The sequence below is a fragment of the Chroicocephalus ridibundus genome, chromosome 7, assembly GCF_963924245.1.
Source record: "Chroicocephalus ridibundus chromosome 7, bChrRid1.1, whole genome shotgun sequence".
NCBI classification, from domain to species: Eukaryota; Metazoa; Chordata; class Aves; order Charadriiformes; family Laridae; genus Chroicocephalus; species Chroicocephalus ridibundus.
Window position 1 is genome coordinate 41,271,308 of NC_086290.1, and position 15,788 is coordinate 41,287,095.

The 15,788-nt window shown below is 45.3% G+C and overlaps 1 protein-coding gene across 4 annotated transcripts in view; it reads right to left on the minus strand.

Moving 5' to 3' along the window:
- IKZF2 (IKAROS family zinc finger 2) overlaps window positions 1-15,502 on the minus strand; it is a 119,450-nt gene extending 103,948 nt beyond the window's left edge. For 3 of the 4 annotated variants that reach the window (XM_063341398.1, XM_063341396.1, XM_063341395.1), the window contains exons 1-3: window positions 15,165-15,502; window positions 12,325-12,373; window positions 11,483-11,587 (exon numbers count right to left, since the gene is read on the minus strand). In XM_063341398.1, coding sequence (XP_063197468.1) covers window positions 11,483-11,587; window positions 12,325-12,358 — 139 coding nt within the window. In that variant the 5' untranslated portion in view covers window positions 12,359-12,373; window positions 15,165-15,502. Of the gene's footprint in view, window positions 1-11,232; window positions 11,279-11,482; window positions 11,588-12,324; window positions 12,374-15,164 lie in introns of those variants that run through there. The other variant, XM_063341397.1, reaches the window with a different exon arrangement.
- Window positions 15,503-15,788: the final 286 nt, after the last annotated feature.

Genomic DNA, 15,788 nt, shown 5'->3' on the forward strand with positions numbered 1-15,788 from the left:
GACCCAAGCTGGAGAAGAAATTGTCTTGTCCACACATCAGGTGTCCTGTATTTCACACCTTTGTCCGCACCCCTCCAATGAACTCTTGCCTGCCTCTGAGGCCCGATTAAGGTCACAGTCCCGGTTTTTTAACTAGACACTGGTTTTAAATGGTTTTAAATCATCACCTGCAGTTGCCACATTGCCCCCTTCTCTCAAAACCACTTTCCCCCTCCCAAACGCAGGGCTGGTTTTGCCTCCACCCAGACCCAAGTACTCACAGGAGACACGTCAGAAATTCCTCAAAGGGACTCTCACACCCCACTAGTTTCATAAGGGTGTTCGGATGCCACAGCAAAGGCGAGGAAAACATGACAAGCTGGGGCACCCAACGACATTCACGTGTTTGAGAAAACAGAAGGGATGATAGCAATCAGCATAAGCAAAGCAGAAGCGATACCTCAGCACAGCCGTCCTCTGCGAGCCCAGTTGTCTGGTGCTGGGGTCCTGTCTATCAGACACAACACAAAACTTAGGGATCTCCCCACATACAGTCACTAAGGAACCCTGGATAATTTTACTGCAATTATCATTCATGTTGCTACAATGAAAACACTATTTTTACTCTTTTCCTAAGGCACTGTACTCTGTTGCTGTAAGCTATTAAAAAACACCAACCAGGGTTCCACTGCAGAAACGGCTCCAGTTGGGACACAGATAAAGCATCTTGACATGAAGATGAGCAAGTACTTTACAGAGCATCATTATAGATTATTTCCTGGAATGCACTGCAGTTTGCTTTGGTTTTGAATACATATGTGATATATATTTACTATAGCAAAAATCTCACTACTATCGATTTTCCTATAAATATTTAATGGTTACCAGTCAGAAGCTAAATTTAAGTAACAATAGCGCTAATGACATTAAATAAACGAAGCACTTTAAACGTGTGAGGAAAAGCAAATGCCTCTTTACAGGATTTTAATGCAAGCGCAGTAAGAAGGCAGCCTGAAACCATGTTATGTGCTGATAGCCTGAGTCACGTCTGGTCTCACAGTCCGACCAGCGAGGTGATTTTGCACAAACATCTAACAAAAAGTAGGTTCTTGGAGCAGCAGACTTAGAGACTGGCTTCCAGCAACTTTTTCCCATGCATTTGACATTTGAAGAGGGTGGCGCTTAATAGCTTTTCCTTCAGCAGAGGCACAATTCACATACCCCTCCTCTCTCTGGCTTCCTAATTTCATGAGACTTGCATGATTCTAATATTTTTCAAGCCTATACATCTCTATTGTATGTGACCAAAACTCTCTATAAGTGCCTTCAGTTTGTATTTACACACATCGCACATGTACAGGCTTGTCATAAGCCAAGGCTGGACACATTTTCAAAATTTTTTTCCAGCTGCCAACTTTCTCTACTTGGTATTAGGTAATTTGGGGGCAGCTGACTGGTGATAACATTTATACTCTGAGAACACTCTGCCTTGGGATTCACATACGAGTGCATGGGACTTTGGAGAAATACAGAAATTGTGCAACTGACAGAATACAAATTAAAGAGAACACAAGAATAAAGCTCACAGTGCTGTCATAGTCTGCTAATGTCATATACTACTTGACCCTTAAACACAAAACTAGAGTATAATTCTTCTGAACTCTTGAGGGCTACCTATAATCTGACATTTTGAAGTCAAATACACAGATGATGAAGCTGACTGCCTCCCACCTATAGGAGCTGAATTCATACTAATACTGATTTCTCTAATTTTTCTCCACCTCTTCATCCTATAATTTTATTCACCCATTTGTATCTCTTGTAACCGGCATCCTTTGTGAGGCTCTTAAAGATTTATTGTTGAAAAAGCATGATATAATGAGGAGATATTATTACATTACATTCTAGAAGAACAGATTATCCAAAGGATAATGCTTAACAGTGATGGAGAGAGAGGTCTGTGTATTTAAGTGAGAGGAAAAATTTCAAACGGGAGGTTCCAAGTGAAGCTGACATCCCAGATTGTTCCACACAGCTGCATGGAGGTGTATTAAACTCACCCAGGAACCACCTGTTCTGGTAACAAGGTCAAAACAACGGGTAAAGTTGACCCAATTTGGGGAGATTAAACTGTAAAACTATTACACGCATCTATGTCTAGGACATGCCTACATCTGAAAGGTGATGAGGATTAAAGCACTGAGTGAATTTAAGGCACAACAGTGTCTTCTAAAATATTTCTGTACTGGGGCAAACTTTGCGCACGTGCCAGACCAAGCTCCAGAGGTGCAGGGAGAGAGGCCCCTCACCACAATACTACAACGTGCAATACAAAGACCGTACCTAGGAACGGACAACTAAAAGCAGTATGCAAACCCACTAATTAATAAGATTTGTTACCCTTCGGGGCAATTTTCTGGACAAGGCAAAACGCACACTGCAGGATACTAATTTCTCAAGAAATAAAACTCACCAAAACCAAACCCCGTTTTCTTCTTTTGCCTGAGCCTTCTCCCCTTTATCACAGACCTGGCTGCTAACCAGAACAAGGTCTTCGATCTACTGCAACTCTTTCCTGGAAACTTTTAAGCCATCCATGATTTAAAGAGAATAGCTACTCTTCCCCAGATGAATCGAGCTCATACCTCTTCTGTGTAAAAAGACTTGCTGTTTTCATACAGAAAGAGACAACTTCTTTCATTTTCAAAAGAAGGGAATTCATGCCATCCTGTTTGCTGCTCTTTGGACAGAAGCGGGTGTTAAATTCACGCTGCTGGAGTTTAAAGGATGCACAGATACAGTTACCAAAAATCCTCCCCATTTGTGATTTATGGCTAGACCATTACCTAAGAGAGCACATTTGCCTGCAAAGGAAATCATAAAATGTCCAAAGGCTGAGCTGGGGACTAGGAAAGAGTAGGTGTGAATTCTCATACGACTGCACACACACACACATTCCCAAATCAAAGAGTAATTATGAGAAAAATTAACATGGACTTGGGCATATCACAGGCCTCTCCAGCCAGCTTTCTGCGGCACTCACCAACACACCTTTCACGGACTGAGGGAGCACATGTCCCTTGAGAAATACCAGGACAACATCACTTTCTTCTGACGGAATTCGTGATTTTTTGGAGGCTTAGGGGAATGTAAGGGAAACATGACTAATAAAGAGCTGAGAAGACTCCAGCCTACTGTTGAACATCACAGCATAGATACCTTTAGGTTAACACTTGGTTTTTTTTTTTAAGTAGAGGAACAAAGGGAATAAACAAGAAAATATCCCGCATCAGAAACTCGAGCTTTGTTGCATATGTGCCTTAACTGCAAACGGAGCACCTCTATTGCAAGCCCTGCCCAGATCTTCCATTAGCTGGAGATGAAGCATGTACTGTCTTACCTCTTCACGTAAGAGGAAACTTCATGAGAAAAAAGGTGACAGACGAGAGAGGCAGACAAGGTGAATGGATTTTCTGTGCTTCAGTACGTCCTACCTTCTTTGGAAACTGCTTCAGACCTCCACCCCCTAGGACAATGGACCTGACATCAACAGCACAAAGATGCGGCTGGGTCTTCTGTCCCCACCGCACAAAGCTTCAGGGCGGACAGTAGACCTGAATCCTCAGATCTCCAGCCCAGGGGTAGGGAATGGACTTTAATATTCCCACTAGTCTTCCCTTCTGCCTCCCCTACTGCAGTGACTATTCCTGTGCCCAGAAGAGCCTCACAGGTGGTACCAACGCCTCAGCAGAAAGAGGGGGTGGGGAAAAAAACCAACAAAAACCAGTCTGTGCAGCTTCTCCAAGTAACAAGAAGCCATGGTGGGGAGAGTGGAGGTAGGTCTGGAGTGAACCAGATTCCTTGGCCCATACCTTGCATAAAATCCACAGCCTGCCAAGAAGAGGGACCCCTACCTGTTTAGGAGATGATGCACTTCAACTCTGCTGTCTTTTTCATTCTCCACTGGTTGGTAGATGCAGATATTCATCCCTTCCACGCCAGGGCTGGGAGTGCAGTTTGGCCCTAGGACTGACCTCCAACCACCGACAGGTGTTCCCCCTGTTCCTGAGAGGGCACAGGCACCTGACAGGCAATCTCAGCTTCACCAGAGGGGAGACCGAGAGCCCTCTGACCTCTCCGGACAGCTGTGAGCTAAAAGAGTGGGTACCACACACACAGAGCCCACCACCTCTGTCGTCCTATGCCTTGGCCACACAGCATTAAAGAAACAAACACAAAAACTCGTAAGCAGGGTCAAAAATAAGAGGTGTGAAGAAAGCAAAAGTCAGTTAAAAAAAATAAATTGGAGGTTCTAATTTACAGAAATTTAAATGACCTATCAGAAACGAGGGGGGTAAATCAACCCCATGCTTTTCCAGGAACAGCGCCTGCTGTCTTACGACACGCTCCAGTGTACCGCCTGCAACACCACTTGCAGGTGACCCTGCCAGCCAGGACTACGCTCATAGCAGGAGCTTCTGCCAGCATCACTCCACCTGTGAGGGATTACAGCTCTTCAAAGCCACAGGCTGACACCGTGGTACCAACAGAAGCCAGTAATGTAGACCTGGCTCCGGATCAAGGGCACGTTTTGCTGGGCGGTGTAAATAGGGGTTTGTCTGCACACAGACCTGGTAACGCTCAGCTGTACGGGAAGAGTTAAAATGCTGTGGTTGCTCTAATGTAATCACACCAGACCAGGGTGCTTTAGGACTACCACAATTATTCCTGCGCGGAACAGGAAATAAGCTACGCCGGTATTAAGGTACTTCTGAACATGTCTCATTACAGGGCTACAAAAATTAAATGTAAAACAATCCCCTAAGCAAAGCAGCTATCATAATAAAATTCCTACTTTTGACAAGGCCTAACATGTGCCATCTAAACCTCCATCTTGAATGATCTACGGCCTCTGTCACTCAGAAAAAAGGCGAGAGAGGAAAAAAGCAGCACAGAAACATGAAGGGACTCCCCTCCAATGACAAGAGTCAGGACAAAATCTGGGCCTCTGGTCACCTCGCCCAGAGCCATACCTGTCAAGTCTCATTGCTTCTTGGGGATAATCGCAGCTTTGCTGCCTTCCATTGGGGCGCAGCAGTCGGCTGCCTGGACCCCAAACAAGTGTTCACCGCTCTGGGCGAGGGACAACATGCCGTGACAGAGGTTCTCCACGCAGGCTGGCAACAGGTCTTGTTACTGCAGAGAGCAGTGGCACAGCCTTCTTTTAAATTTTCTACAGAGCTGCTTCAAGGTGGATCCCCCAAGGAGTTTTTATTCACTGCAACTACTGAGGAAAAAGCAGAAGAGGGCTATGCCTTTTCCTCCTGGCTAGAATAGCATCGCTCCTCCAAGATGCCTTCTTGGCACTGGAAGGAGAATAAGCACTGCTCCCTCTCAGTAATGCACAAAAATGATGCAGGTAGCTGCATTTTCACCTGTAAGACCTAGTCCCGCAAACTGCCATTTAGCCAGAGGACTAGAGAAAAGCCCTCAATCCAATTTCCCAGGAAAAACACACTCATCGATTTCAACAGGAGTGGCACCTTCCCCCAGATTCAGGGATCGGAAAGACAGAGCGCTCTCTAATGGGTATCTCATCGTCCAGCTGCTATCAAAGTGACACATTTCAAGGAAGATTAGGATTGCTCTTTTTGTTGGCATGTCTGAGAAGGAACTGAAATTCCAGAAGCAAACATTGCAAACTTGCTGACTACAAAGCTAGCAAGAGCACCGAGTGTTGTAACAGGGTGTGTACCAAGGAAAGTTAACCGAACCTGACAGTCCAAGAGAATAACAGAAGCTCCCCAAGAAAGGTGTGTGCTGCAACAAAGTCCTGGCAGATGACCTCTCAGGAGACTTCCATCAGAATGAATAAAAACCTATTTAATGAGATTAACTGATCATTTCGCTCCACCCTCGTTATAACACTCACCGAGAGAGAGGAATGTTTTTGCAGCCGAGTGCCTGATTCCACAGGGAATGCCAGAGACACCGTGACAGAAGATATGGAAAAACACACGGGGGAACCCTCCACCATTGAAGTGTGAGCCACAGAGAGTAGTTACTTAAACACCTAGTAGTTTCAGCAGCTACTCAGTTTTCATCTACACACAGATTTTGTATCAGAGGAACTACTTCATGATTTTAACCGTACCAGTGTGAAAAATATAAGGTGACGTTTATGAAGGTACAACAATCCAAGGTGCATCCCACAGGTATTTAATTTCCAGGTGATTTTTTTTTTTAATAAGAAAAAAAAAAGAAACAGCGTAACACTATTGTGCAGAACTTCGGTTTCACATGTGTGGACAAAACCCTAGATTTTATATTTCTGTTTAAACCCTCACCTCTTTTTTGGTTATTATTTTTTATTGCTTTATTTTTCCTCCTTAAACTTCAAGAAAGCTAAACCCAGTGGCTAAAACTCTCATGAGTATTATTTCCCTGGCAATCCTCAGGGAGTCTGAGGTTAAAATACTGAAACAAAGTCATTGCTTCTCTAAGTGTCAAAGTAGCTCACTTCGGGCAGTTCCCTGCCACGCTTTATTGAGCTCATCCCTTATGTCGAAGCTCATCTTGGCAAAACGTGTCTTCGCCACCCATCAACCTGTAAAACCACAGGTACATCTGTATTGGGCATCACTGTGAAATTCCACAGCTGAGCTCTCTAAACATCCAACTGTCAGGCTTGGAAAGTCAGACACAAAGGACTGCAGGACTTCTCAAATGACTATCAAAAGCCCACCTCCCTTCACTGGGGCACGCCCAAAGATACCCAGACCAATAAATGTTGCCTACCCTACTCCTTAAAGTCCACCGAGGAAAGAGATTCCTCAGCATCTTAAGGTTTTCCAGTCCAAGTTTTTAAGCACCATATGCAGTGTTTCACACTTTCCAAGATATTTGGAAGAACCGGAGACCTGAATCCCCACTTCAGACCACAGCAGTTTGGCTGCCAGAATTCTTCATGCCCCAGTGCACGTGTCAGGGGAGTGACTCCCTCAAAGTACTAATTCAGTTTTCCCCCCTGCAGCCCAGCCCAGCCTCAACTACCCTCCCTGAAGAAAAGCTGCCTGCAGAAGCTCAGCCTCCATCACCTCATCCTACTGAAAAAATACACATACTGAGCCAAAAAGAATCCCAGTGCAAGGTCCAGCCTCACATGCCTGTGCTGTAGACCCTGGCGATGGCAATGCTTGTTTGCCACGTAGCTGAGGCATGAAGCAACCTCTAATTTTACGCATTTTCATTCCAAAAGGCAGACTGCACGGTTACATTTTCTTTATCCATACAGATGTGGTGCTGATGCTGCTGTGGTACATGAAACTTTCTGCTCAGGGCAACACAACTGTGACAAAACAGGGCTTATATGACAATTTAGAGTTGAAAAATGAAAGTAATCAAGACAGATTTGGGGCTTTGAAGTTAGCAAAAAAAAAAGTGATAGTCTACCCCAGTACACCCCGATCACTGGGAATAGAGTATTGGCTACATTATAAGACCTTGCCCGAGTTCTCTTTAAATACTGCTGCTGAAATCACTCAAACTTAATACTGTTGTCCCAACAGTTATCTTGTCAGATAACTGCGTGATCATTCCCCGCCATGGAGAAAATGCAATCGTCTCATTATTTTCAGCAGAGTCAGTTGACAATGCTTATTTTCTTAATAAATTATTTCTCATAACTTAGTAACACTTTAAGCTACTATAAACACATCTTGAAAGCGTACCACAATTTTAATCAGTTTCAAACATCAGATGTTGAGTTTGATATTTATGATTGTTCTGACTCTGTTTCATTTAATGGCTCCTTTTGTCTATGAAAGCAAAGATAAGAAAGTTATCTAGGACATGCACTGTAAAGTCTCTAATTTAAAAGGAAATTTCTTTTGCCACTAACTGTCAGATGCTAATAGCTGCTGTTCCTATTTTCCATGCGACACCAGGCAAGTGGTCTTAGAGAAGTATCCTTCATATACAAAGCGGTCATTGAGTCAATTAACCAAACAACTCTGTTTCCAAAGGGGACATTCTTCTAAGTCCATTTTAACCCGCAGGGAAAAAAAAAAAGTAATATATATCTCAAATAACTACAGTAAGAACTCAGCATGGTATTATGAGGAGGCAACTGGGAATTATTTCTTTTTAAAGCCTCTTTTATAAGGATTCCCCAACAGCCTTTAATTAGCATGCCAGTTCCTATTCTGAGGTTCCTGATCACTTATAACCCAGTTCAACACTCACCAAAGGCAACAAGACAGACCCCCTTGAACTCGGTGGGGTCTAGAGGAGGGCTTTTAGGGCCATACAGGGAACTCTCTAGTACCAACGCGAAGTTAATTGAACAGGCCTTTGACGCCCAGCTCTGCGTGTCAGCACTTGGAAGAGTTTTCCTACCAAAGATCAGAAGAAAATCTGGACTTCCAGATTTGGGGCTGTGTAAATGTATCATCTGTACCCAGCAGGTACAGCACTAATTTGGCTTTTGCTGTAGAGGAAAGTGAGATGATCTATCAACCTATTCAGTTTGGCTGTTTACACATATTTTAAATCTTTGCTTACATAAAATGACAATAAAGTATTTTAGAACACAGCATCTGCCAACATATATACTGTATTCTGCTAAAGGCAGATACATACCGTAAGGTACATGTAAGATCATTAGTTAGCTATGACAGGCGATTTACTGTGATTTATCTTTCAGGATCATCTCATTCACAAGGAAAATTGAGTGTAAGCCCCATCCATAACCTATATATCCCGTCTAGATACTTGAAAACGATAATAGGTTAAAGGATGCAGTAGACAACTTTCCAACACAAGCCAAAATATTTAACCCGAAACCTTTTGGAACAGAACCTGAAAATATCAGTAGCCCAGCCAGAACTCCTACTAACACGGATTGCCAGGGGCTAATGAACATAGAAAACTCTTTACCTAGCACATAATTTTACTGTTGCTGGGAGAGCACTGCTCAGTCATTTCAGTACAGATCCAAGAAATTTCCTTCTCATGGTTTTGTCTCTGTTTGAGCCAGACGCAAATTAAGGCTAAATTAAGAGCTGTGGTTGAAAACAATTCAATGGAACACAAGAACAAAGGTCAAAACTTAGATCTCTACCCTGCAGGTGCATATCCTGAGCGCACAGATAAATAGGGCCATCCACCTTCTTGGGGCAACTGGCAACAAAATCGGGAGTGAAACATCTGGGGCCTGATCCACGTACCACCTTCTCCCGTTAGCAAACCCTACCCAGCCAGAATGACATGCCCTGGGCAGGCCAACAGCACATCAGTCTCTAGTGACTCCACTAGAAATTAAAACCATACTGAAACACAATGCAGGCACTTCCTATGATGGGTCAATCCGTTGTGAGCTACCAAATTCATACAAAATATTTGAAACAGCTATTCTTCCTTACCCTCCCACCTCCACCTCTCCTAAAAAGAAAATTAAAGTAAAAAAAAAAAAAGAAAAAAAGAAGAAGAAACACAAAAAAAGAAAAAAAGGAGGTCATGGGCCCCTCAGTTACTGAACCTTTAAAAGGATTTCCTGTACCCCACGAAACAGGTGGAAAGCTCTAAAGCACAGCCTGGCGATTTAGTCTACACATGCCAGATTCAAGATTTGGCCAAAAACCTTAAATGAACCAATGTAACAGCTGCCACAAAAGCCGACAACCTCTAATCAATACCTTCCATGTTAAAGACAGAACAAACCGCCTTTCTGCAAAACATTCTTATGCCTGCAAAGAGTAAATAAATTACAACCAATTTAAGAAGGTTGAGTTTTGCTTGGCTTAGGAAACCCAGGCAGAGCCCCTAATTTTTCCAACAGCAGTACATGCTTAACGCAGAGCAGCGCTGATGAAAGCAGTTGAGACACCTGTGAGAGGCCAAAAAACACATCTAAAAAAATAAGATATTCACCAAGGCTGCGGATACATGTGTGTTGCAAAAATTAACGAAGCTTAAAAATCATTGAAAACGTTAACACAAAGAGCATGAAAATACTGAATGTGTTAAAGTATTTTTGCATGACTTCATCCTAGATCTTTTTATTCCCTAATTTGACTCCGGTTTTTAGTCTAGATTATAAAGAAGATTTAAAACAGGGAGCTTTTTTTCCCCCTTCCAATGAAGGCTTCCCATTAATAAAAAGGAAACAAAGAAAATGAAGAAAGTGAGTAGTAAAACTTTTACAACATAATAAAATATATCAGAATCCCAGTGCAGCAGGATTGGAATTGTCTAAAGATGCTGAATTATGATCGGTTGTCATATAAAGTTCAGTCCAGAGTATTAGCAATCATATTCTCTAGCAACATGTATATAATTGGGAGATCTTCATAATAACCCTCAGTTTTAAAGGCTCATAAAAACTGCGTTTTACTCATAATTTGCAGGAGGAAAGAAGAATTCTTAAAGGAAAGTAACATCTTTTTCTCAGCAAGAAAGACTCTGAAGGCAACACACTGTATTTTAAAGCAAGCAACCCTAAAAGCCCTCTTTTTCTTTCACGGTTTTCGGTGGGGTATTACACACTCAGTTTAAAAAGATAAATATGGAACTATAGTACACACACTGGAAAGAAAATTAGTATCACATAGAGAGGAACCCTCTGAAATTATCTTGGAAGCAAAGCATGTTAAGTTATTTTTGAATACTAGTACAGAGGTACTTTAAGGCAAATATCTTCATGTAACATTGTAACCAACAGTAAAACAAGCCATGGCACTCACTCACAAAAGAAAGGATGTTGGTTTTATGAGATGTGGGTAAACTACATTTATCCACCTCCAAAGTATAATATGAAAATAATTACAAAAATATTATCAGCATGTGACGCTCTCAGTAGATGCCTAAATCTCTACATTTTCTTAATTTCTCCTCGACATTCTAAACCAAAATCCTTTCAGTTTGTTAGAGAGTCAACTATCGAGCCCCATAAACTTCCAATTATCCCAGCCGCTTTTGGACTTGCCAAGGCAAAGCTGAGGCAATGAATAGGATGCTGAAGTTTCTACATGGAATAGTAAAATACAACCTGTCATCAAACCCAGACACCTTAACTTTATACTTTTGCCAGAGTAAAGTCTTTTTGTAAATAAAATTTGTTTGTTTTCAAATAAAGCTACTTCAAGGTGTTTTGGGAAGCACAGTAAGTAATAATAATAACAACAACAATTTCCATTCGGATTTCAAAACCTGATGAAACAAAACCAGCACATGTCAAACCTAGGGTTTTCCTACCTGGAACAGGTAAGGACCAGCTCTCAAATGCCACCTTGGGATAGTTCAGACTAGCAATCCCGTTCATGTTTAGATGAGACACCAGCATGAACAAGAAAAAAAAGAAAAGGAAAACAACAAAAAAAATAATCTATCCTGTCCTTCTCTTCTTTTATTATCAACTCCTACAGACCCAGTAAGCAAACTGAAGACCCGGAGGACCCGACTAACCCAAAGAGGCTGCTAGGAAGATGTTTAAGAGGAGACTTACTGCTTGCCATGTGACTGGGGGAGGTGTGCTGCCCGTTGGGTGTGCTGGAGGTGAGGTCAATGGCCATGCCGGAGCGCTCCCTTTCTGGCGAAAGCTCATTGTCACCTGCTTTCACAAAACAAGTCCCCTGTAAGTTTCCATCCCCTTCTTCAGCAGAGTGACACAACCATTAAAAAAGCGCGCCTCGCTCACTCCCTTCGCCCCTGCCCTTCCCTCCTTTACCAGCGGGGTCTTTCAGAGACTATAAAAACTCAGTGGCCACAGGCAGATGTTTGACTGACTGATTTTAACAGCCCCCTCAAACCTACTGCCACCCGTCTTCTATGCACACACCTATGACAAATCTTGCCCCAGCTGCTTTGTCTCAAGAGAAGTTAGGATTACTTTTCCATTAGCAGAGGCTGAGACTCGGGGCTGGGCAGAAGACTGAAGGAGCACTTTGCCACACAGACTTTCCCCCCTCAAAGCTCTCGGTTAACTGACAGTTAAACAAAGCACTCAAACTAAGACATTTTGCCCTGACACAGAAAATGGGAGAAATGCATAGTGAAAGGCATAAAAAGTTTTTGGCTGCAATTTGAATTTCTGAAGATGAACTCTCTCTCATTTGCAAAGTTCATTCATCCTCAGCAAATATTTAAACCTAGAGCTACTCACCCATGCACACATCCCCATGCATTTTTCAGTCACACACAAAGTTTATGTTTAAATGCTATTAATTCGGCATCATCTCAAAGCAAAGACCATATACAAGGAAGCTAAAGTTTCAGGCGTCTGCATTATAGAAAGGGCAGCGGAAAAAGGAAACTAATTCAGAATAATCAAATGAAATGACTACTTACATGTTATATATCCATCAGCAGCCTCTGCTTCCATAGTCAAAGTGCAGTGCTGCAAGGCAGAAAAGTACACCCTCAAAGACGCCTGTCAGTATCAACCATTAGATGATTAAACTTACTTAAAGCCCTAAGTAGTTGCCCATTTTACTGCTGTTGCAACCATTGCCTAGAGAAACGCAAGTGTACCGCCATGTACTCATTTGCAAAGCACTGAAACTCTTCCTGCAAATTATCCCCGTAGAGAAATGCAGCTGCCTCCTGGGCAGGGGGCACTGGGATCACCTTGGTCTGACCGTACCCCTCTCTGTCCCCCACTTGCATTTTTACCTGATCTGAGAGGTTTTTTCCCCTGACTTTCCACTTGTTTTGTTCAAGCCGGGATGGTAATGCTTTATCAATTATCAACTCTCGCAGCCAGAACAGACTTTGAGGAGATGGCTACAATTAACAATTGCTCTTTTCACAGGCGCTCCAAGAGACTTCATCCTGATCTAAACAAAATAAAGCCCGCCTGCGTCCGTTCCCCTTCCAGACAGTTATTACAACTCTTTGTCTCACACCACCGAACGCGCGCACGCACACCTGTACACGCACCTGTTCACTCTAACCCCATTTATCTGTCACAGCATGGGGCCGAACGTCACACTTAATACTCCCAGATCATGCATTTTGTGGCATGAAGCAATCTTAAAGTTTCTGGAAGCACTTTGCTGACACAGAACAAGCTATTACTTTCCAGAAACCCAAGTAACTGTATAGAATGACACCCCCTAGCTATCATTTGATATATATTGAGGAAAAAAAAAAAAGAAAGAGAGAGAGAGATCAATAATCATAACTATGTTCTTTTAAGTGGAAAAGTTAAGAATCTGACATGACCAGAGGAGAATTTTATTTCCTCTCTCCCTCCACGGCCTCTTTTTTGCCTTTAGTTTCAAAACTCTCACTGCACCAGGCAGCTAAATTATTCACAATGAGCCATTTCTGTATTGATCGCCAAGTATATTTAGCCCTGGCTCCTGGAATTTCTCCATTACTTACTGGAAAACAGGCAGCTTCACTTCTTGTCTCCAAAACCACTTCCCTCCCCCTCTCTTAACCTGCTTTCCTCCCCCTCCTCTCCCCCATGCCTTTCCCCCCAATAAATAAATACTTTTCTCTGTGCTCTTCTTTGGTATAAAGCAGATCAAATTCCCAAGGCATTCAGCACATAACACTTAAATTTCAACCTGCCCAGCTGCTACCAAACTCTTCAATTACTGATTTTCACAGGACTCTTAAAAAGAGATCTCCCAAAAAAAAAAAAAAAAGTTTTAAAAACAGGTAAGCCGCTTCCTCAAACCCTTCAAAATTACCTTATCTTCCCCCTAGTCCAGGTAGGCAGGCACACACTGAGAAAAAGAAAGAAACATCAGAAGCAACAGGGAAAGATCATCCCAGCCAATGAAGTGGAAGGAAAGAAAGGGGAGGAAGGGAGGAGGAAGAGAAAGGACGACAAAAAGAAACACAGAACCATCCATAACCGAAATTAAAACACGGTTTGATTTTTATTTTTTATTTCTTCCAGGGAGGGAGGAGGACCGGGGGGGGGGGGGAAAGAAAAAGTTTGGTAACCGTTTTTAGGCTGGTGATGGCAAATCCCAGCTGCTAAGCCTCCCTCTCCACAACGAATGGAGAGAGAGAGTTTTGCTCAGGCTGAAGACACGGCAGGATGGGGAAAGTTTAGCAAATATTTTTTAAAAAGAGGGGAAGGTGGGGAGGAGGGAGAGGGAGAGGGGAAGGGGAGAGAAACCCGCCCCCGGCACTTACAGGTGGGGCATGCGGAGCCGGGCAGCCCCGGGGATGAGCCGGCGGGGAAAGGCGCTCAGGAATGGCACATACTTTGAAGAAAGATGAAGAACAAAAAAAAAAAAAAAAGAGAGGGAGAGGGAGGGAGGGAGGTCAGCCGGTGCTACAGCAATGCGATTAACCAGCGGGGAGGGAGAGAGAGAGAGAGAGAGAGATGAAAACTTGATCCACCGGTTCCTTACGGATCGGCACGAAAACCAGGGAGGGGGGGGAGGAGAGGAGGGGATGCGGGGCGGGATGGGGCGAGGGGGGTCTGGGGAGGGAGGGGACGGGGGGGTCCCGGCAGACGCTCTCACACCCCGCGCAGGAGACCTAGGCCAACTTCCCGGAGCGCTGCTCCGGCCCTGGGCGCCTCATCCCTGCCGCTCCCCGCCCAGACCACAATCTGTCAAAGTCATGGAAGTCCTGTTTCATTTCTCAGCTTATTCCATTTTCTCCCTGTCCTTTCCACACACACACCCCCCCAGCACACACACACACACACACCGGTGCCCCCCCGCCGCCGCGCCAGGCCGCAGCCCCCCGGGGGCCCGCAGGTGGCGGCGGGCGCTGAGGGAAATGGCAGTTGGGGCCGGCGCTGACTAACGGAGCGAGCGAGCCCCGGCACACGCACGCCCGCCGCCCGCTCGGGGTGCATTTGGGGGCATTTTTTTTTTAGGTTTTAGGTGGGTTTTGGTTGTTTTTGGCTTTTTTTTGGTTTTTGTTTTTTTTTTGAGGGGGTGGGGTACCAGCAACAAGTCAGCGGAGCCCACCGCCGTGCGGGAGATGCTGCACAACCGCACTTTAGCCGGGGACACAGCGCACAAACAGACACAGACAAGAGCCAGCCCCGCCGTCCCCGCCGCCGCCGCCTCGGAGGTGTCCTCCCCACCGGGGAAAGAAAGACCGGGGTGAGGAGGGGAAAGAAGGTGGGAAGGACGGGGGGGGGGGGGGGGGGGGGGGGAGGAGAGAGAGGAAAATAAAAAGAAATATAAAGAAGCCAGGCGCAGATTTACCTCAGCCGCGCAGGCAGTGAATCACTTCCATTCCCCCTTTTGTTTGTGTTTTTTATTAGTGTCGGCTCCCTAGTTGGAGGGGTGGTTGGATGTGTTTGGTGTGCGCGGCCGTCGGCTCCCGGCAACTAAGGCAGCGGAGCCGTAGCTAAGGGTAATCCTGTTTTTACTTCCTCCATCTTCAGCCAGACGGGGGTTAGCCTGGGACAGCTGGTCAAACCCCGAGAAACCGATCCGGCGGCGGCGGCAGCACCCGCCCGCACTCACGGACACGCACTCACACACACCCGCATGGACGCGCACGGAAACGCGCCGGCGCGGGCGCACGCACCCTCCCCCCCCCCCCCCCCCCCCCCCCTCCGCCGCCGCTGCTTCGCCGCGACGGCCCCGTACGGGGCCGTCGCGGCGAAGCAGCGGCGGCGGAGGGGGGTGGTGGTGGTGGTGGTGTGCGGGGGGGCGCGGGGGGCGGGTGCCCGCGCCGGCAGGGCCGCTCAGCGCGCTCGGCAATCGATTAGAGGACAAGTGCCGCCGCCGCGTGCGCTCCGCGCCTCAGGCGGGCGCGCGCCGCCCCCCTCAGAGCAACGGCCGCGTCGTCCCCCCCCCCCCCCCCCCCCCCCCCGCCTCCCC